The 23,075-nt window shown below is 36.7% G+C and overlaps 2 protein-coding genes across 2 annotated transcripts; both read right to left on the bottom strand.

Moving 5' to 3' along the window:
* Nucleotides 1–783: 783 nt before the first annotated feature.
* LOC306842681 (2-hydroxyacyl-CoA lyase 2-like) lies at nucleotides 784–11,770 on the bottom strand. The gene is made up of 16 exons (XM_079373684.1): nucleotides 11,692–11,770; nucleotides 11,391–11,546; nucleotides 10,232–10,433; nucleotides 10,024–10,151; nucleotides 9,109–9,247; nucleotides 7,000–7,111; nucleotides 6,771–6,870; nucleotides 6,223–6,320; nucleotides 5,227–5,363; nucleotides 4,866–5,000; nucleotides 4,496–4,610; nucleotides 4,128–4,297; nucleotides 3,556–3,626; nucleotides 3,366–3,437; nucleotides 2,053–2,158; nucleotides 784–1,849 (listed from the first exon to the last, which is right to left on the bottom strand). The coding sequence occupies exons 2-16, from the start codon at nucleotides 11,490–11,492 to the stop codon at nucleotides 1,671–1,673; spliced, it is 1,866 nt and encodes a 621-aa protein (XP_079229810.1). The 5' UTR covers nucleotides 11,493–11,546; nucleotides 11,692–11,770; the 3' UTR covers nucleotides 784–1,670.
* A 3,250-nt stretch (nucleotides 11,771–15,020) lies between these two features.
* On the bottom strand, nucleotides 15,021–21,493 carry LOC306842631 (beta-galactosidase-1-like protein 2; the record flags this gene model as incomplete). The annotated part of the gene is made up of 17 exons (XM_079373592.1): nucleotides 15,021–15,131; nucleotides 15,279–15,395; nucleotides 15,516–15,624; nucleotides 16,509–16,596; nucleotides 16,734–16,812; nucleotides 17,082–17,153; nucleotides 17,250–17,396; nucleotides 17,500–17,606; nucleotides 17,731–17,811; nucleotides 18,395–18,532; nucleotides 18,750–18,834; nucleotides 19,115–19,179; nucleotides 19,662–19,743; nucleotides 19,835–19,927; nucleotides 20,018–20,126; nucleotides 20,244–20,339; nucleotides 21,387–21,493. 17 exons carry the CDS (start codon nucleotides 21,491–21,493, stop codon nucleotides 15,021–15,023), a joined length of 1,686 nt encoding a protein of 561 aa, XP_079229718.1.
* Between the last annotated feature and the right edge of the window lie 1,582 nt (nucleotides 21,494–23,075).

The following is a 23,075-nucleotide window of genomic DNA, read 5'->3' on the forward strand; positions in this document are numbered from 1 at the left end:
TTCTTCCTCTAGTCCTCTCTTTTCACCCACTGGCCAAGTATTTGATTGCTTCTCACTGACTGCACATGAAAATCAACATAAATTAAACAGGAAACTGTATAAGGATTCAGTGATCCAACAAGCCATGGTGTTTATCTTTATAAATCAGCAGATGCAACAGTGATGACTTTAGAAATTATTATTATTATTATTTGTTACTATTTGGAGGTAAGATTATTATATGTGACCCTGGACCACAAAACCAGTCTGTCAATTTAGAGATTTAATAAATGCGCTTTCCATGGATGTATGGTTTGTTAGGATCAGACAATATTTGGCTGAGATGCAACTATTTGAAAATATGGAATCTGAGGGTGCAAAAAAATCGAAATGTTGAGAAAATCTCCTTTAAAGTTGTCCAAATGAAGTTCTTAGCAATGCATATTACTAATCAGAAATTAAGTTTTGATATATTTAGGGTAAGAAATTTACTAAATATCTTCATTGAACATGATCTTTATCCTCTTAATATCCTAATGATTTTTGGCATAAAAGAAAAATCTATAATTTTGACCCATACAATGTGTTTTTGACTATTACTCCAAATATACCCCAGCGACTTAAGACTGGTTTTGTGGTCCAGGGTCACAAATTGAAAGATTTCTTCCCAAATTCTTCATAATTTATTTAATATAGTATGTACTACTAGCTGATGAATGACGCTTCATGGGTTAGTAGTAGAGTTGTCTGACAGAGGCTGACATCTAGTGGTTCATGTCTTGAGGGAAAAAACAAACAACTGTATGACTGTTCTTTAAAGATTTTATTACATCAACAAATGTTGATAGCCATATTCAAATGCTCATTTTGTGGGGGATGCTGAAGTGATCAATCACAAACCGAGGAGAGGCATTATGGTATATCCAGGTCTGATACTGCAGTATTTGCTAGGATATTACTTTGGTTTAGACTGATATTTCTAGATATACAAACATAGACCCATTTGATTCATTAATTAGTGAAATATTAGTGTCCAAAATAACTGATTTGTAATAAAATGATTTCTAGTAAATTTCTGATTTTCTGAACAAGATCAGTTTAACATTCAGTAATCACAGGCACTCAACTGTATTGACAAGTCTTTCAATGCATTATTATTAGGTAAATAAAGTCATATATTCTTAAAGCGTGCTTCAAAAATAATATTGCAATCAAAATTTACTGGATCATCACACTTGAATAATTTTCAGATTTTTAAAGTATTTTACAAAATGCTATATAGAGTGAAGGCACTGTGCTTGCTCCTTTTCAGCTAAATTAAAAAGTATTTCCAAAAACTTCCCCCAAAAAAGTCCAAGCTCACATTTCAGAAGAAAAATTTTTTTTTTTGAAAGGATCTTAATGACAGTAAACACAGGCTTAATTTTCTTTAAACATTTTATCATTTACTTATTTTGGTCTTGGGATGATGGGATGAACTATGAGCGAGACATGTTCTTGAGAGTTTTACGAACATTGTATTAATCACAGTATAACAGAAGAGCATCCGATATGTTGTTGCTTTGATCTCTTTTCAAAAATCATCTGAATCCATATAACTTAGTAAAGGGTGCGTCCTATAGTATATTTTGTGCATGACAACACAAGAAAGACTTTGGGTATCTAGGCATGATGGTGCACAGTGTTTCTCTTTAAACTGAGATAGAACCTTCCCTAAAGTTACTTTTTCCAATCAGAACGTTCAGCAGAACGGCTTTTCCCTCGCCACACTCCTTTTGTGCCTTTTTAATGATGTCATCAAGCTCCGACTCATCCTCTCGGCCAATCAGGTAACCTTTGCCCCCGTAACCATCGGCTACAATATGGTAATCTGCAAGAAAGAGGTGGAACGGAGCAGCATGTGAAGTAACTCCTCACTATGATTGATTAAAATACAGTACATCCCTTCGGAAAAGAGCTTAATCGTTACATTAAACACTTTTGTGGACCATAAAACAAAGTTTTACTGCATAGCATTGACATTCAAACAAATGCAGCAAAAAAGAATTTAATGATTGCACCAAAGCCTCTCACCTGTAAAGGCAAGACCACAGGCTACGTTGCTCCCGAGCATAGGCACTTGTTCCCTGGAGATCTGACTCCAGCACGCATCATTTCCCACCAGAGCGATCACTGGGGTCTGACATGAGACGACAAGGCAGTCGTAAGGCATTTTCAAGAGAAAAGCAAGAGAAGCCACAGCAAGGATGTTTTTGAAGGAATATTCCAGGTTAAATATTCCAAGTTGGTTAAAACTAAGTAGTGTTGATAGTTGTGAGCTTACAGTGGAGGTCTATAGGGCAAGTGTACAATTTTTCATTTTTAATCCATTCTACTAAAATTTTCAAGCTTCAAAAGTTCGTAAAGACACCAGGTGTGTCCCCAATCGCATGCATATGCACTATTCTATGACATTTTGTAGTATAAATGGAGCAAGTAGTGCGTTCACACTGACAATTCCAAAAAGAAAAAGTGCAGTTTAAATACCCGGACAATGCACTTAACCAAAAAAAATGAAGTGTGGAATGTTGAACACTTCATGCACTCAACTGTTGCAGCTTTAATTACATAGCAAAGGGGGAGGGGCTTTCAGACCCCATTTGTGACCCTGGACCACAAAACCAGTCTTAAGTTGCTGGGGTATATTTGTAGCAATAGCCAAAAATACATTGTATGGGTCAAATTTATCTTTTTCTTTTATGCCAAAAATCATTAGGATATTAAGTAAAGATCATGTTCCATTAAGATATTTTGTAAATTTACTACTGTAAATATATTAAAACTTAATTTTTGATTAGTAATATGCATTGCTAAGAACTTCATTTGGACAGATTTAAAGGCAATTTTCTCAATATTTAGATTTTTTTGCACCCTCAGATTGCAGATATTCAATTAGTTGCATCTCGGCCAAATATTGTCCTATCATAACAAACCATACATCAATGGAAAGCTTATTTATACAGCTTATGATGCATACATCTCAATGTAACAATTGACCCTGGTTTTGTGGTCCTTGGTCACATTTATGAATGACAAAATAACCTTATATAATTCATACACTACATGGTTGAGTACATAGTGCATAAGTGTATAGTGTGTCATTTGGAACTCAGTTAATGTAAATATAATCCATATGAATCGATCAATTTAATTCCAGTCTTCTAAAGAGAATTAATCACTTTATATAATGAATAATGCTGTCTTGATGAACTTGGGAGAACTTTCCCTTTAAGAGATTAGAAATGTTGTAAATGTGTGTTGTGTAAAAATGCACACTCATACATTCTGAACTTGATTCTGTAAAAGTCAGTGATGTAAGTGCTTGTTACATGTGTAATGGCTGGTACCTTGTGACGCGTGAAGGTATCAAATTCAGCCACGCTATATCCGAGTGAACCATCGCCGTAAACGATCCATACCTGTAAACAAGATATTGGCTGTGTTCACATGCTCCTTTACAATGTGATTAAGGCTGTATTGTGCATAAGTAAAACATGATTTTTAACAAGAGAAAACATATTTGATTTAAAATCTTACCTCAGACTCTGGTCGACAAAGCTTTGCTCCCAGAGCAAAACCTCCTCCAACACCCAGAGTCCCAAAGGCCCCTGGTGCAAAGAGAAGACAATTCATTATGAACATGAGTGGATTTGACAAAACAGATCTGGAGATTATTATGGAATTAGATTTGTATCAAAACTGAACATAACTTCCAAGAAATGAACAAAAATATAACAACACTTTGAAAATTAAAAATGCATCAAAAACAAGCATGTTATTTCAATAAAATGTTAAAATTATGGATTATGAATCTGCTGCCACAGCTCTTTTATGCTTTCAATGTTTTTGCCATAATACATGTTATTAACCCAGTTAAGAAAATGATGTTGCTTGTCAGGACCAAAGACGAATGTATTAAAAATTATTTCAGTATATATGGATATGTTGTTTTAAATGGATAAAAAGTTTGTAATGACGTTTACAAGTGCTGTTATGTAAATTCAAAAAAGCTTGATCTTAACTTGCATAAGAATCTACAGATTCAGACATAATGGAGGATAATCCTATGGAATCACAAATGCAATAACTGTGACAGCTCTGCTTCTAACCTGGGTCCAGCCAGCGGAGCGGGCCCCGGGGTCTCATGATATAAGCAGCGCTGCCGACAAAATCACCCCCATCAGCCACTATGATGCTGTCCTCAGCCAAGAGCTCATCCACACGATGCAAAACACTCAGAGGGTTCAAATGCCTCTCTGTCTTGTCATCTGCTTTTGATCTGAGGGCAAAAACTGGCATAATGAGAAACTATACTGGTGGACAACATCAAACATAGCCAAATGTATATGGACAGACACCCCTTCCAATTAGCAGGAGGGAGCACTGCCAACTGTTTGGTTGTCCATATGTTTTTGGCCATGTATTGCAGGCCTGATTCTCCAGAGACAATGAATCCAAGCAGCTGAGATAAGATCACCTGTTAGCTTTCTCTTTAATGGCATCTCCCTCTTTCAGGCTCCTAGGCCATTCCTCTGAACATCCGTGTCCCTTCAGGGCTTTCGAGAGACGCAGGAGGAAAGAACCAGCATCACCTGAATAAGTTAGGAAAGGAAACCTTGTCACATAACATACCAGCACACATGGTATATATTTAAAGTTTCATTCTAGGGAATTAGCTCACTGATTCATTTCTGCTTATTTAATAATACTACTATTACTTGATGTTATAGTTATATTATAAGAAAAAATATATATGTATGTGTGTGTGTGTGTGCTACATTTATATATAATATATATAAACTGTCCTATAATTATATGTTATGTAAAAGTAAAATGCAGCTGTTCACCTTGAATGGCCACTGTTGGCTTCCAGAACATGTCTGAGTTCTTTAGTAGCTGACTCCTGTCTCTGTTGACAGCGATGATTTTGCTCCGTCTGTTCAGCACTCTTCCGTAACTCAGTCTGAAATCACACACCGTTCCTATGCAACAAAACAAACACATTCAGGAACAAGGACTAACTATAAACCCAAGGGTTCCTACACTTTCCTACTTCTCACAAAATTACTTTTTCTATAAAGAATTCCCTGACTTGTGTATGTATGAAACTGACTTTTCCAGGCATGGAATCACAATTTTAAAATTCACTGAGATGGAAAATATTTCTGCACATATTCCAACTGTTCAGTAGGTGACGATGTTTCCCACCTGCCAACAGCACGAGGTCAGCATCTTTTAAAGCATCTCTCCTGTTTTGTCTAATGTGCAGTGGACTGTTCTTTCCCAGCATCCCTCGGGACATTCCACCCAGGAAGCAGGGAATGCCTAAAGATTCTAAGGCCTTTCTGTAAAAGAGGCATAGGAAAAAAATTGACTTGCATGTGTTATGGGTGTTTATGATCAATCATGTAAATCACTGGTTGTTGTTTTGGACTTGAAACCAAATGCATTTTTGATCAATGTAATCTATATATACAGTGCCAAAAGTCAAAAGTCTGTACACACATACTTAATTTACATTTCTTAGGATCTTAGAAATCCTTCTGATCTAAATGTTTGTACTGAAATGCCATTTGTAGTACATAAATAATATTTAATCATTTTAAATGGATGATTTAGAGAGTGGAAAGTCACCATACATAACATTTTTCAATACTGTTTTACAGCATCCCAGGATGCATTTCATAAATCTACACAAGTATTGTGACACTAAAGGCAAAATATAAGATGGTATTGTTTTTTTCACTACATAATTTGCATACTTAAGTGCTATCTCATACTTATTGGCCCGATTCCACAAACGGAGTTTAGCTTAAGCCAGGACTTGGCATAGGCCTTAAATTAAGATATTTAAGCAACTTTTACAAAAATGCCTTAGAAGAAAACATTAAGGTGTGCATCTTGACACAGAACAATGACACTGATATATTTTAAGATATGTCAGAGCAAGATATTTTCAGTTGAGACAGCTCAAACATGCATTTTAGTCTGGGACTAGCTTAAGCCTTGTCTGTGAAACCGGGGGATTATGTCTTTGAGCAGGTGCGTCCACATTTTTGACTGGCAATGTATGAATTCATATGTCAGCATTAATTTACAGGAAGTGTTGTAGTGGGTAAATCTGGACTGGTGACCCAAAGGTCAGAGATTTACAGACCTGAAAAGACAACCCCTGAACAGTTCAATGAACAGCTACTCATTTACCTGACATCATCCGCTGGTGTAGGGGGCAATGTTGCCTGACTGCCTAACAGTATGACAGGTTTCTTGGCTCTGCTCACCAATTCCACACACCTTTGGACCTGGAAAGAGCAAAAGGTTAAGAGCCACTCAAAGTGCAATGTGATCTTATCTTCTGTATTTGGGGCAAAAGTCAACATTTCAACATTTCTCCTTCATCTTTGAGCTTTCTTTCCTGGGGTGGTTGCATAAAGGTTTAGACTAGTCTTACAAGCTAGTCATCTATTTTTTTTTCTTCTTTAAAACATGTTTCCTTAAAGGTGGTCACTGGGAAGTTAGACTTCATAAGAGTGATTACCACTTGATTAACTGCTAGTTGGTCAAACTAGTTCTTATGACACTGTCTTCACATAGAGGAAGTGTATGCAACTGGCGTCGTTTATGTAATGTGTCATATACTGAGACTGGATGATGATAATAGAATCTTGTAACATTAGCGTTATCATGATCAGTTGCATCTACAGTCTAACTTCCAATAAAATATATGCCACAACAGGGTAGGCAAGTTTCACCTCATCCTCTGTGGCCTGTGGGATGTAAACAGGAAGTGGGGACAGATCACGCGTCTCCCAAGCTCCAGCAAACAAGTTTGATAAATGATTCCAGAGATACCTATGTGATGACAAGAACGGCAATTGTTTCAGTCATGCTAAAGGCGGTTATTAAAAAACACTGCTTGTCATTTAATAACAAGATCATGTGCAGGAATAATAGTATGCAAATAGGGAGAAATGTTTATACCATGCAATGACTTTCCCCATCAGGCCTTTGGGAGTATTTTTAGGGGCAAACTCTTTTTCCACCACATGGTAAGGGTACAGCGTGTCTATGGGAAACTCTATAAACACTGGGCCTGTGAATCAAAGAAATATTGTAGAATTATGCTCATAGAACATTAGAATTACATAATTCATAAATAAAATTTGCTCAGTGAAAGATCAAATAAAGTAATTATTCAAATAAAATATATTACATAATCTTATAAGTATTTGTATTATTACATATTTTGTGTCTAATAATACAAATAATACCTATTAACACTCTTCAGATCTTCTTTTAAATGAATGGAATCAGCAGTGGAAACTTTTCTGTTGTTGTTACAGCGGTGAGAAAATGTTGGACAGCATACGACTGGCTGAGGGCGGAAATATGCTAATACAGGACAGTCAGCGGTCGTGGACGGGGCCTGAACAGAATGACGTCATACTGCTTAGAAAATCAAAACAGCCTGGTAATTGAGTGTTTAGGTTTTTTGGGGATTAAAAAGGAGTGGATAGATTTTTTTTTTCATTGTAGGGTGGTTGTGTCCACTCACTGCTAAGACACATTTATATGCAAACACCACGTAAAAGTGAATTTTGCATCCAATGTCCCCTTTAAAAATTTCAGCATGCAGAGTTAGTTTACCTCAGAGACGTTCATATAAAGCCACTCACCCAAAATAAAAAGTCCTCAGATTTGCACAAATCACATTAATGGAATATTTCAAAGTCAGAATGGCGATTTTCACTGAAAATCATTTGGCATTTGGCCCAAAGGTGGTATCCAATGGTGGATGAAGTTTTCTTGCGTGTTCGGTCTTTTCAGCGCGCAAAGTTATTAAAGTTAAATTCGAAGCTGACTCCATTTTATTATTTAATCTGACTCAATTTGTTTATGACCTCGAAATTAGGTTGAAATGCAAATTGGTTGTTTGTTCATTTCTAATTATTATTATTATTATTCTGACATTTGATTATTCTATTTAACTCTTCCTTTATATTTACTCATTCATTAGGAATCTGTGTTGCTCAGGGTGATGTACGTGTACCCCATAATCACAAACTCACCAGTCATCATTAGTCAGAGGTTATGGCTAATACTATTTAATATGTCACTCATGCTTACCATTCTTTAAATAGTAGTTCTGTTTTGCCCCATACAGTTACCTATGTACAACTTAGTTAAAGCTCAGACAATAATCAGAGGTTATGCTAGTACTATTTGTCTAGCCCCCGATAGTTACATAACCACGTACAACTTGAATAAAGCTCAGACAATAATCAGAGGTTATGCTAGTATCATACACCTAGCCCCCAATAGTTAGTATAACTACATACAACTTAATTAAAACTGAAACAGTAACCAGCAGTTATGACCAGTATTATAACTAGCCCCCCATAGTTAACGCAACGGAGTACAACTTAACTAAAGTCAAGCAGTTAGTCAGAAATCTAGAATCTCACCTGATGTGCCCCATGCTCCATCTAACCTGAGATCTAGTATGCACTTAACTCTGGATGAAGATTTGCGGAAACATACGTCTCCACTTAATTTCAGAGTAAGTCAGAATAAAATCAAATGTAATAATTTATTACCAGTCAGGTAAATATGTATTATGTCAGTTACATAGCCAATTCAAAGATATCAAATCATATCAATACAAAACATCAAATTCTCAAAGATGAATCTAAGAGTAAGATGCATACCTAACTTTTAGAGAAATACATAGTATGAAGTGTGTGGACATTCTGGCTACAGAAGGCCCTGATCTTCTTGCAAGATTTCCTTAAGTACCCAGCCCAAGACCAACATTATATTCTACTATTGACCATTCTGAGTGAGTTGAGTGAAGGGAAGGAGGGGTGAGGGGAAGGAAGGGGATGAAAAGGAACTGATGCAAATGTGAGAGAGGCGTTTTCCCACATTTTCTCTCAGTGGGATGTGGAAACAGATGTCTGTATGTTAATACACTGTGTGTGTGTGTGTGTGTGTGTGTGTGTGTGTTGTCCATCTCAGAAGTTCAAAGTGTCTGAGGTTCTGTAATTCTTACAAGTTTGCAGGTATGAGTACATTTCAGGGCCGCTGTACCTGGTGTGCCAGACTGTGCGATGGCCAAGGCTTTTCTGACTGTGGGAACAATTTCTCTCACGGTCCTCACTGATGCACAGAACTTACAGAGAGGCTTGAAGAGGGACATTTGGTCAATATCCTGTAGTGCACCTCTTCCCTGCAAAGAAACCAAAATATTAATGACAACTCGATGCCGGTGACAACCAACAATTAATTAACTGAAATTCAACCGATTAAAAGCCTGTTCAAACCAAGAATGAAAATAACTATAAAGTTGTATAAGTGTTCTGTTTTATAACAGTCTGCAAATCCACACCACAGCTATATCAAATGACAACAATGTTGTTGAATCACTTTCAGAACAATTTTGTTTTCAGCCAATCGGAATCCACCCAATCTTAAAGAGCTTCAGCATTTAATGCAGCAGACAACATAACTGCAGTGCATGCTTATAATAAACAAAACATTATGGTGTGTTGTTGTGGATGCTAATGTAGTTATTGTTATAGAGTAAGCATCATTAATTTATCGTTCTTTGTGTGAAAAGGCCATTAGTAGATGCAGTGCAGTGCAGCAACAACTTCATAAGACCAAAGTTCAAACATATTTTTCATTGTGTGTGACATTTGGCTGTCTCCAGACAATGGAAGACAAACTTGTTTGGTTGCCAAACAGCCACACAGGTTTGTAACGACATGAGGGTGAATAAATGATGACAAAATTGAAAAAAAAATAAAATTAAATCCTTGCTAGTTCCCTGAGAATCACTCTGGAGTTGAGATAAAATCCAATGTTTACACAAGAAACAGATAGAAAGAAATATGAAGAAAAGATAAGGCAGTTATAGAGACAGAAGCTAACCGGAGCAGAAAAAATATGCAGGTGACATGCGCATGAACAGCACGTGACTCAGACTATAAGGCACTTCCTGACCTGTAAGAGAGTAGCAGCAGCACCACCAATCAGAAGCAGCGGTGATTCGGCCATTTGAGCGTTCTTCACCGCAGTCACTGTGTTCGTCAGCCCCGGCCCCGCCGTCACCGCAGCCACACCCACTGTACCTGTATCAGTAAAATTAAAGATTATCAGCTTCTCCTACATCTAACATGATGCATCTGTTTTCTGTTTTTGATTCAGTTACCAGAAAGTCTTGCTACGGCATCGGCAGCAAACACAGCGGTGGCCTCGTGGCGTGTGTCAACAATGCGGATGCCCAGTTTCTCACAGGCCACCAGGATGGGTGAGATGTGTCCTCCCACCAACGTAAAGACAAATTTGACCCCATGAGCTCGCAAAACCTCAGCCACGCTCTCTCCTCCGTGTCGAGGGCTCTGTCTTTCTGTCTGGGAATGATGAACATTAAAGCTGCAATGAAACGGATCTAGAAACAGATATTTCCATTCATATTGTTACATGCACACTGGGGAAAAAAGTTGTAAATAAAGATTATTGGAATACTATTGTAGTCTTTCTACTTCCAAGTTTCACATTCAGTTCAATTTACTTGCTCAATATTTTTGAAAATATTTGTGAAATTTGCAACCAATTTCTCAGCAAAACTTCTGTATGCACCATTTTTTCAAAGCATCCAAGAGTGACAGATTATAAGACGAAAAGAAAAAAGCAGGGACTTGTTTCTATAATTTGTTTGTTGATTGGATGTTAAGATGCACGCGCTGCAATCAAAAGTGAAGGTAGATGAACATGAGCTTGCAGGAGCAGGTTTAAGTGACTAAATGCATGAAAAAGTCCAGCAAACATCACCAGAAAGAAGTCTGTCTTTTTCACCGGAAGGTTCAGTTATGATATTTTGATTAAACATGCATGCATTTAGAAAATAGGTGAATTATAATTTCATGCCGTAATAAAATGTAACGTCAGACTAATCTCACTGTGCTCCTGTTTGTGTAGAGACACTCATTACCGGTTTTATGGTTTTTACCAAACATATACTGTTATATCAATCTCTGGCATTACGATACAAATGCTTAATAGGTGACAAATTGTTTGGCGTTGGAGTCTGGCCTGTTATTAGAGCATTACAGCACCTTTTGTTTTGTTGAAAAAAACAAAAACCAACTCCTGCTGTTGTTGTTGTTAAAACATATGTAACGTTACACCTGGCACACATACTCGTGCAAAACTGTGCTTCTTCACCTGATAGTTTACTATTCTTCTATAGTTATTAAACATGCATGGTTTATTATTCTACTAGTCACTACTAGATGGATGGATGTCAAACTATGTTGTGAGAAGTTTATATATTCTAATCAATGCAGATTTTTTACAATGTTTCATACCTTATGAAATAGCTGGTAAAGTAAGCCTAGTTTATAGGATGCAAGGATCACACCCCCAAGGGCAGCACCCAGAGAGCAGCCCAAAACCACAGAAATGTCCATCACTAATGAGGGTTGGTGGATTAGGAGCTAATGTCCACCTGTCCTGTCAGAAACCTGTCCAGCAAAAGAAGGAAATAAGCAAGCCGCTAACAATGTCGTAGGGTTCAAAGTTGGACAAATGGCGAGACGGCGGTCAGTATTAAACACGCTGTCATTGTTGATATTTTTATGGCCTGGTTAAGGTCAGACAACACTGTACCTGCCAGCTCTTCCTCCCCTGCTGCAGCTGCTGCTGAGGCCGATGAAGGCGTCGCTCCGGAACACAAACAGAAAGCAGTGAATGGACCGCGAGCGCTACGCAGTAGGCGGAACAACTCTTCCGCTATTTGCGTAATTGTCTGTACGCTATTCAGCGCTCTCAGGTGATTCACTTTGAGAATAGCAAGCTGCGGCGTAACGTGATTGACAGCGCAGTCATCCAATCGGAGGCTGAAACGTCCTGTTACTCTAGAAACCACCACCAGAAAATGTATGGCTAGTGTTAATAATTAATTTTTATTTTTATTATTATTGAAGAGTGTTTTGTTGTTGTTACGCAGGCATACATTTTATTTTATTTATTTAAATTTAACACAATCGATGTAGGTGACACCGTATGGCGTTTGCTCTAATACTGTTCGAACAAAATAACTGATAAAAGTAATAAATTAATAAATGAAAATGTTTTAACAGGACCTTTTTAATTTTCATAGTTCATAGAAACAGACAGCCACTGAAACATGCTGTTTAGTGTAAACATGTAAAATGTCAGCAAAACGCCCATTTAAGTGAACTTTTACTTTGTCAGGAAAAATTATATTTGATATTTATAAGACTTTTTGAACAACTACTTTCGGTATTCAAAATAAGGTTGTTAAACATAAGTTAATCATAAGGTATTTTTAGATCATGCCTCCAGGCCAGACATAAGCTCCTGTCAGAAAATATCTGTTTTGTCTGGTAACAGAACAACTAGTCAGCAAAGTTGTGTTAACAGTACTATTAACAGTCTAGTATCAGCCAAAGAAGGACAGAAGCAGGAGACGAAGTAATGATGATAAAAAGGATCAGTTTATTAAATAATCTTAGTTGTGCATATTTCAATACTTCATCTGACAGGCACAAATCCAATAAGTGTTATTATACCACAAGCAACGGAAATGCTTCTCAAAAACAGCCTGAGACATTAAAAACCTTGTAATGGAGACGGTCTCTTTACTTGTGAAGACAAATATCTCGTAAAACCACACAACCATAAGACTAAACAATGGAAAAAATATATAAATGACTGATCAGTAAATAAATCAATGATATGGTTAATATATATAGTTAAAATTATTATTAGAAACGAATATATGATTAAATGATTATCAATGAAGGAGGAATAAATGAGTAAAAAAAAGAAAAGCACAAATGTATGGTTGCTCTCTCAAAGCAACACACACAGGTTAAGAACCCTTAGATCCTTCACTGCCCCCTCTTAATCATGAAAACATTTGATTATTACAGAAGGACGCGGACAGAGAGATGGATAAATAAACTGGGGTTTATTGTCAAACAGGTGAGCTGCGATGAGTGAATCAGGTAAGTGGTGAACTTGGAGGTCTTCGGTGATCTGAAGAAACGTTAACTTGACAATCTTCCACATTTACATTTAGTCATTTGGCAGACGCTTTTATCCAAAGCGACTTACAATTGGGGAATACAAAGAGCGATTCATCTTGAAGAGGCAGTCAGACAGAGGAAGTGCTCGTAACACCAAGTCTCAGTCATTGTTCAAATAAGTACAAGCTAGTAGGTGGAGGCTAGTAGGTTTTTTTTTTGAGTTTAGGATGAAGTCAAGTACTGCCGAAAGAGATGAGTTTTCAGTTGTTGCTTGAAGGTTGCCAGAGATCCGGCGTTCCGGATAGGGGTGGGAAGATTATTCCACCAGCCAGGAATGGTGAACGAGAATGTTCTGGAGAGTGATTTTGAGCCTCTCTGTGATGGTACCACAAGGCGTCGCTCACTAGCAGATCTCAAACTTCTGGAGGGGATGTAGGTTCGTAATAGTGAGTGGAAGTAGGAGGGTGCAGAGCCTGTGGTAGATCTGTACGCAAGCATCAGTGACTTGAACTGGATGCGAGCTGCCACTGGTAGCCAGTGCAAGGAGATGAAGAGAGGTGTAACATGCGCTCTTTTGGGCTCGTTGAAGATCAGTCGTGCCGCTGCATTCTGAATCATTTGTAGAGGTTTGAGTGCGTTTGATGTGCGTTTGATCTTCCTTTGACAGAATGCGGGGAACTGGAGGAGACACACCTCACACGGATGGCAGACTTTGAAGGAACACAGGAGCAGACTGACTGGAGAACGTCGGAGAACACACTCGGGAGGAAACACTGGAGGGACGTAGACCAGGAGGGACGTGGACCAGGAGGGACGTGGACCGCATAGAGCTGTGATAGCTATAGCAGTCCTCTTTACGTGAACGAGACCAGACACTGAGTGTTTGGAGGTGCGTGTCTTTATGGCGTGACTGATGAGTGACATGATGATGTGCAGGTGCGTGTGATCAGTATTCAGGTGAGGGAGTGTGTTGTGATTGGCTAGTGACAGAGCCTGGCAGATCTGTGACAGATTACATAAACGGATTAAATACAAGCACACTTCCATAATCATCTGCGAAAAGAACAGTTCTCCTCAGTCATACCGCATACCAGCATCAGTAGCAGAATGTGTCTCTGACTGTTGTCTTACAACAGTTAACAGTGATCTGACCAAGCAAATCAACATCCTTATGGCAGTGTATTATGTCCAGCATGTTCTTTTATTTTAGAGAATCAAGTTGCAAATAATATATGTTGTGCTCATTTATATGATCCATGATTAGTTACAATTAATACAGCTGGTACATGTGGAATAGACAAGACAAGACACTACAAGCAAAATCTTTTTTTTACATGCAATGGTCAAGTTTTTGTTTCTTTAATTTTTGGATAGCTTGCTTCCATAACGTCTTCTATCAATCTAATGGAAAGAAAACATCTAAAATACAATAATTTATTACAGATTTTTCCTTACTCTGCCTGTAGTTTTAATTAAAATTATAATACTATGTTTAAAGGCTATGATGTTTTTCTCCTGAACGGAGCCATTCTCCTCTTTAAATATAACATTTTATGGGCAAAAACTCTGTAAAAACTGTTGATGTTGAACTTTGATGACAAAGTTCAAGGTAATTTGAAAGTGCCTTTTTTCTTGCTTTTGACAGTATTTTCTGATGTATAGGATGATTGAAAGAGATCCTAAATCTGGCTTTATCCAGTGTTAAGACTACTGTTCTGGAAATGTTTGCAGATTAGTACATATTTAATCAACAAATTTTATCCTAACATAGTTCAGAAAACCTGGAATACAAAACAGCTGTCTTAATTTGATATGATTAATCAAATGTTGAAGTCTATTGCTAAATCGGTACTCTTCACTTGTCATGTCTTGCTTTAAGTACAAGTTCAGCTCTGTTTTGATGGAGGTAAGGCTGAGATTTCATTGTAAAGCTGCAGGTGTGTTTCATACGAGGGTGCAAAACAGTTGTGTAGATACTTCCACTGTCTTGCCGTATTCTAGATTTTCAGAAAAATGGATCGTTTCCGCAGCTTTGAGTTCCTCAAAAACAACAATCTAAAACATCGAAAGGAAGACAAAAAGAAAGGATTAAAAGAAAGACAGAATTTGTATTGATTAATACAGAATAAATAGTCTAGAACCAGTTTAAACATCAATGACGGCTTTTGTCATACTTCACCACAGTCAAATGCAGTCATTCACCTCATTATCTCCACTTCTGAGCCAGGGACCAGGAAGATAGAGGGTTTTCTGAGGACCAACCGACCAGTGGCGTCCAAGATTTTGCCCGTTCACAAAAACCACTCCTTTACTCCAATTCTGACAACAATACAGAACAACTGTGTCTAATGTGTTCTAAGGCTATGAGCAAACATGTCAGTCAAGGATGAAAAGCAAATGTGAGGAATAAAACGGTGTAGAAATTTGCTGAATACTCACTGGCAGCTTCACAAAAGTATCTGTGGGCTGATCCACTACCAGGGATCCTCTGAAAAACGCAGGGTAGGTGGGCTTCGTACCGACAGACGTCCATTTCTGAGACAGCAGTCTAAGAAAAATGGAGAGATTCAAGGAATATGGAGGGTTTGTTTCTTCATCAGAGCACATTCGAAAAAATATAGCATAACACACTTGCTCACCAATGGATCCCTCTGCAGTGAATGGGTGCCGTCAGAATGAGAGTCCAATCGGCTGATATAAACATCACAATAATCCACATTTAACATATCCATAAACTGTGAGTTTGTAATTAACAAATCCATCAATAAGATGTTTTTAACTTGAAAATGTTGCTTCCAGCTAAAATAAAAGGCCTCTGTCCATAATATTGTTTTCTCCGGTGATAAAGTCGTCTCATCTGAATCAGGAGAGAAATATGATTATAAATGATTAAGCACTGTTTACAAGTGAAAACAGTCCAAATCAGTTCTGAAAAAAACATTTGGGTGGATTTTAATGTGAGAGGACAACAGAGGATGGACTTTTTCACTGGAGGAAGTGTTATGGATTATGGCCAAAGCGATGGTTTATAGTTAAAATGGTGGATTTGTTTCTCACAAACAGACAGTTTTTCATTTCACAAGACATTAATTGATGGATTTGAGTGGTGTGGATTCCTTGTGGATTATTGTGATGTTTTTATCAGCTGTTTGGACTCTTATTCTGACGGCACCCATTCACTACAGAGGACCTTGTTGGTGAGTAAATTATGTAATGTAAAATTTCTCCAAATCTGTTCCAATGGGCGAGGGCGATTAAATTGTATTTTAATTTTTGGGTGAATTATCCCTTTCAGTTTTGTCCTATGCTTTTAAAACACCAGTTCTTAAATCCCAGATAAACCAGTTACGCCAGTATCTCCTGCAGCTGAAGTTACCCAGGCCAGTATAGCACTACAGGTACACAATATAGGAAAAAATGCTCAGAATGAACCTGTTTATGAAACTGGTCTTCATATCCAAACAGTGCATGGTGAATTTTTTTAGAGGTACATTGTCCAGAGTTATATCACCAACAAGCCCTGCGTGGATTCAAATAAAAATGAATGAGCATGCTGTTACGGTCACTATACTCCTGCTCATATCTATTATTATAGTATAGTGAGATGCAATTAAACCTTGTCAATATTTGATCATTTTTACTACACTGTTACTACACCTTTCTGTTGGTTGTCAAGAGTTGGACCATAGTTCACTCGTCCACAGTTTTCAACAAGCAAACTCAAGGTCCTCTCACTCTGTGAACAGAAATTAGGAAAATGCACACTAATTAATCATAAAATTTAATTAGTACAAGATTATATTAATACTGGTTCAGGAAAAACAATGTTGAAAATCAAAGACAGAAAATGTGTTCAAAAACAAAACAAATTAATTGTATTATTATTGTGCAATAAGTAGTTTTCAAGCTACTCAAATCTGTTTTAGTTTGAGGTTTTTGTTTGGCATGTTTAGTTTAATTACCCTTATGTAAAACCTTAATAAACCAACAATGCATCATACTTACCTTACTGTGAGGTATTTTAACTTTCTGTGTTTTATAGTCTAAAACACCAATGAGTTCTCTGTCAATAAACACCTTCAAAAAAAAAAAAAGATTTAGAATTCTCTCTTTAATTTGTTCTTTATTGTCATCCATAATAACCTTTGTGGAGGCCAAGACTGATGGACTTACTAGAGCTCTGTCACGAACATGGTTCCTTGAGTTGAGATCTCCACCTGAATAAATGTCAGTCTGATAGAGTGTGTATCCATAGGACTGACCATTGTTGTGGTTTGCTGGAAGGCTCTCCATGCTGACAGGATCATCAGCTCTGAAAAGCTATTGGATAAATGGTTTAGTCATGTTGGGGACATTTCTTGAAATGTGTTCTTCTCTTTTTAGTTTCTTCCTTATACCATGAACTGTGATACATTGTTCTTACTGTTTCTGCACACTGAAGACTCTCCCATAGTGAAATATAATGAGTAACCGCCACCGGCTCATATGTTCTTCTGCTCTGCACAGCTGGCGGCTCTGATATCGGCTCTTCTGTCATAAATACAGACAGACACACATAAAGAGACAAGCACAGAGCTACAGAGAGCTTCAGCTCCAAAAATGCATTTTTAAAACATCAGATTCTGTAATCAGGGACAACAATGTAGAAACATACTGCTGTAGGTGCTCAGCAGGTTCCTCAAGAGATGATACTTGGTTGTATAATCACCACTTTCAGTCAGTGGAGCATCATAATCTAAGAGAGATGCAGAGGAGACGATGTTTAAGAGCCAAGTTTTAAACTCACCTGAAGAGTAAAAGCACACATACACTACCGCTCAAAATTTTGGGCACTGAAAGATTTTTTTTAATGTTCTTATGCTGCATTTGTTTGATCACAATGAGTGATATTATTAAAGCAACTGTTTTCTATTTTAATATATTTTGTCATGCTTTCGTCTGATGCAAAGCTGAATTTTCAGCATCATTACTCCAGTCTTCAGTGTCACATGATCCTTCAGAAATCATTCTAATATGCTGATTTGATGCCAAAGAAACATTTCTGATTATTATTAACGATGAAACATAGGTGCTTATTACGTTGTCAGGATTCTTCGATTAATAGAAAGCTCTAGAACAGCATTTAGTCGAAATACTAAACTTTTGTATTTATAAACATTATTTATAAATGTATAATGGTCACTTTTAATCAATTAAATGCATCCTTTCTCAATAAAATAATTTAATTCCTTCAACAAACTAAAAAATCTCAGTGACTACAAACTTTTGAATGGTAGTATACATTGTCTCAGTGGTCATGAATATTAAAACTACTGAACCGTAGCTGCTCGTCTGTGGTTTGTAGGTTCCCAAGTCAACTGCTCCGTTCATGAATCCAAAGTTGGTTCCTCCATGAAACATGTAGAAATTGATGGAGATGCCACGATCCAGAAGCTCTCGCACTATAAAAATCATTTCTGTCATAACAGAAGAGATGTGGACACAATACATCAATAGACATTAGAATATATACTGACAAGAGGAAAAGGATCATGCAAGGCAAATGGATTTTTCATACATTCATATATTATGGTATTGTTTCTTGCAGAAAGTAAGCTTAGATACAAATTCTATCTGTCCATCTGTGTCAATGGCTACAAGCTCACTCAAGGCATGATGAGGCAGATTATTTACCTTGTGCATTGAAAACATGATGAGGTTCCCCCCAGACATCAAACCAGCCAGACCAATATTCCATCACCATCAGTGGCTTCTGTGGCTGCAGCCCAAAAAAATTAAAATCTCTGTAGGCTGCATTTATGTATTGTTCATTTTACAAACAAGTAGGGATTTCCTTGTTTTAAGCCATATTTCTTAATCATGCTTCATCTTCAGAAAGTACAGTATAAGAGCTGCAGAATATATAGCAGATTTAGTAGATATTTGTGCTAAAAATACAGCTGTTGGCATTTCAACACTGCAGTCATTTAACAAAGTAAATTGTTATATAAAATTGTAAATAAGGACACATTTGAAAACATTCTATATTCTTTACTGACCTGCAATTCTGCTAAATGCTGTACATCACCGGACGTCAATCTCTGTAGGTTCACTGTCTGCAAGACTTTTAAAAGAGATGACAATCAAATAATCTGTGGTAGAAGAACTTTACTTACCTACACTAACGTTCAAAATTTTGAGATTAATATTTTTTCAAATAATGTGATACTTTCTATTGATCAAAGAATACTAGAAAAATGTCTAATCTTTTACACAACTATTTTCAACATTGCCAATAATAAGAAATGTTTCCTGAGCACCAAATCAGCATGTTAAAAATTTCAATATATGCAAATTTCTGAAAAATGATGTGACTCAAGACTGAAGTAATGGCTGCTAAGAATAAATTAAATTTTAAAATATATTAAATTAGAAAACAGTTATTCTAAATTGTAATAATATTTCACAATATTACTGTATTTTTGATCAAGTAAGTACATTTTTGATCAGTAGAGTAAACAATTAAGTTTAGTATCACATTATAGTATCACATTATTATCAAGCAGTGGGGACACTAAATAAATGGATATATGAAAGCTACTGTACCTCCATCTACTCCTCCACAATTCAACCCATCATGGTTGTCTGATGTGAGGAGAAGCTCTGAGATTCCCCGGGACAGTAACGCCTGTTGGTTTTGAGAACAAACTCTGTAGGTTTAAAAGAACTGGCTCACCATAATGCAAAGTAAATGATAATAATTTAATTTCATTCCATACCTCTTTGTTGAATGACATGTATTGCTCATCCTTTGCATATGAGCCATATTCATTCTCTACTTGAACAGCAATAATAGGGCCTCCATTCTTATACTACAGGGAGAGCAGTGGAGACACATTCAAGACCAAAACCAACCAAATAAAAACTAAAACAAAATAAAACTAAAATAACACATATCTGACCTGGAGGGGTGTGACTCTTGGAATAAGTTTATCAAAGTACGAGTTCACAGCACTTGTGAAACCAGAGTAGGTCGTTCTTAATTTCATTTTCTTATCCTGCAGCAGCCAGCTGATTAAAAAAGGTTAGAAAAATATATATAAAATAATGTATGTTTTATTTAAATATGCTTTATTAAGATTAAAGACTAAAAAAAATATACATTTTCATAACAGGTGAGACACTAACCTTGGCAACCCACCCAAATCCCACTCGGCACATATGTACGGCCCCGGACGCAGAATCACCCAAAGGCCTAATTCCCCTGCTAGACGAATGTATGCCCTTAAAGCATGCAAAGATTTCAATAAATTAATGAACACATTTGTTAAAATGGAATGTGATATGAAATGTTTATTCTCGAGGCAAGCTTCACTGTGGTTCATACACTAGTCATACACTGAAAACAGTAATATTTTGAAATATTACTGTAATTTAAAATAACTGTTTTCTGGATAATGTGACACTGAAGACTAGAGTAAAGGCTGATGAAAATTAAGCTTTGTTATCAAATGAGTGACACCCAGAACACAGGCAACACCTTTAGCATCTCTAAAATATCTAGCATGTCTCGGCTGACACTACAGCCGAGACATGCTAGATATTATGAAGATTACTAGCCTACATAAATCAAAGTATTGATTCCTATTTATATTTCATATATTTGATTGAGTCTTTTTTCTTTCTATTTTTTTGTACAGTATTTTTTCACAGAGAAAGAAAGATAGGCCTGAATTACAGAATTTATGATACTGTTAAAAGTTTATTCACGCTTTTATTTAAGTTGTGAAAGTTTAAGAGGGTTTAGATTTTTTTTAATTAGGTCAGAAACGTTTTTAATAATTTGGTTCCAAGTTATTTAGTAAATTATTTTGATATGTTAGAGATCAGCATACCTCACTGGGAATGTCTACAATATTTGCCCATAAATCTTGGTGTGGAAAAATATTTTTATACAATTGCATGGAATAAATGACCAGTGTTATTAAAACCCTCTCTGGTATGCATTATGAAATATTGAAACCATGACTTTTTTTTTCAAATAAGTTTTTATTACATGAAATTGCTTCAATTATACAAATAAAAACATATTTTTGAAGGGGAAAAATGGGGGGGGGGGTAGGAAAGCGTTGCTATATGGCAGTGAACTACAATGGAAAATGGCCAAAAAGTACTGTTTTTTTTTTTTTGTTTGTTTTTCTTTTGCACGAAATGCACGTTACTTTTAGAAATGTATGCATCCAGTCTTAATTTCCATCATTTCCAGACAGAATAAATACAAATACAAAATCTGCCACACATACAGACACATTTACACATGCACACACACACTTATCATTACAGTCACTGAAGGCTAACTCATCCTCGTTATCATCACATGGAAGAGCCAACTCTGCACTCTTCCTATTTCCCTTTCTGTTAAATATTGCTGTATTCATTTTCTGAAAAGAATCCATTTGCAAGCTTTATTCCAAGACGTGGTCAAAACACAGGCAGGGTCAAAACATCAGCAAACTGGTATAGCACAGGCAAGACAAAGAGTAATCCTAGGGCAAGCGTAGGTCTTTGATCGGCAAACAATATCCAGAGGGCTTGAAAAGAGGGGTAGTCCAATAACATGAGCAATAGTCCAAACGAGGTACAAACGGCGAGACACAGGTTAATCCAAGACACACAGGCAGGAATCAGGAAACAGGAAAGAAGGAAACACGAAAAGGCTAGACTAACTAGAACTGGAAACTAGACTCAGTAAAGCAGCTATCACTAGGTGAGTGACAAACGCAGAACAATACTAGAGACTAAACAGAAACACAGAACATAGCCTACAGTAACACTGGAGCCGCACGCTTGCGGTGGCGTATATGAATTTAAATTATACTACCCACATTCATATGCTATATAGAACATACTTTTTAATGGTCGCAAACGAAGTAAGTTCAAATTTAAATGTAGTCGACACGCTCAGACAGTACGAGATTTCGGCAAGTACTCCTTGGGACGCACCGTGTGTACTCTAGAGTCTATACCAGGGCTGTCCAAACTCAGTCCTGGAGGGCCGGTGTCCTGCAGAGTTTAGCAAATATTTTGTATTATACTTCTTTTTGCATGAGACATTTAAGTCTGTTATTTCACACTCAATAAACTGTGTATGTGTGGTTAGATGTTTAGTGATAGCGGGAGTACTGTCTTTGTTTTTATCTGTTTTCTAGTTCATTGGCTCAGCATGTTAAAATAACTGCTGTTTCCTGTGATAGTTTTTAATACCAACGAAGTTCACATAGTAAAGGCTGCTCACGTTTGTCTTAGTTGCTGTTCAGTCTCATGGACTGCTTTAAAGGGAATAACAAATCTGTTTAATTTATTAATTATATGTTTAATTCATTTATTAGTTAATGTTCACCCTCATGTCATTCCAAACCCATATGACTATTATTTTTCTATGCAACGCAAAAGGAGATGTTTCACAGAACATCAGTGCTGTTTTCCAGAATCATCAGTTGTTCATGATTTCTACTTGATGAATCAGGGTTTTGTTCAACACCAAACAGTTACATGGACTTATTCTGCCATTTTATTATCTTCTACTCTTATCATATTTGTAACATTGCAAGTATGAGCAGTGTGGGTTTTTATATAGTGGGGCCACAACACAACTAGGTCCACAGCAGGATTTTTCCCCATTATTCAGAAGCATTAGAGTGTTAACTTAACAGTTTAAAACAAAGCAATATTAATTTGTTTATTAATGAAATAATTGCTAATGTTTATTCATCTAAAATGCAAGTAGTAACATATTTAGCTACAGTGTAACATATTTTAGGTTCTTTATCATCAGGCTCTGTGTCTTTTACTGGTTTCTTGTTCTTGATCATATTTTCATTTCTTTAACTGGGGACTCTTAAGCATATGCACAACATGAAATTAATGCAGAAGTCATGGCTGAAATCCAAAACGTGACTAAAATAATAATAATAAAGATAATGATAATAATATGTTGTATACAATTAATTAATAGGTTGT

Source organism: Barbus barbus (assembly GCF_936440315.1).
Source record: "Barbus barbus genome assembly, chromosome: 23".
NCBI classification, from domain to species: Eukaryota; Metazoa; Chordata; class Actinopteri; order Cypriniformes; family Cyprinidae; genus Barbus; species Barbus barbus.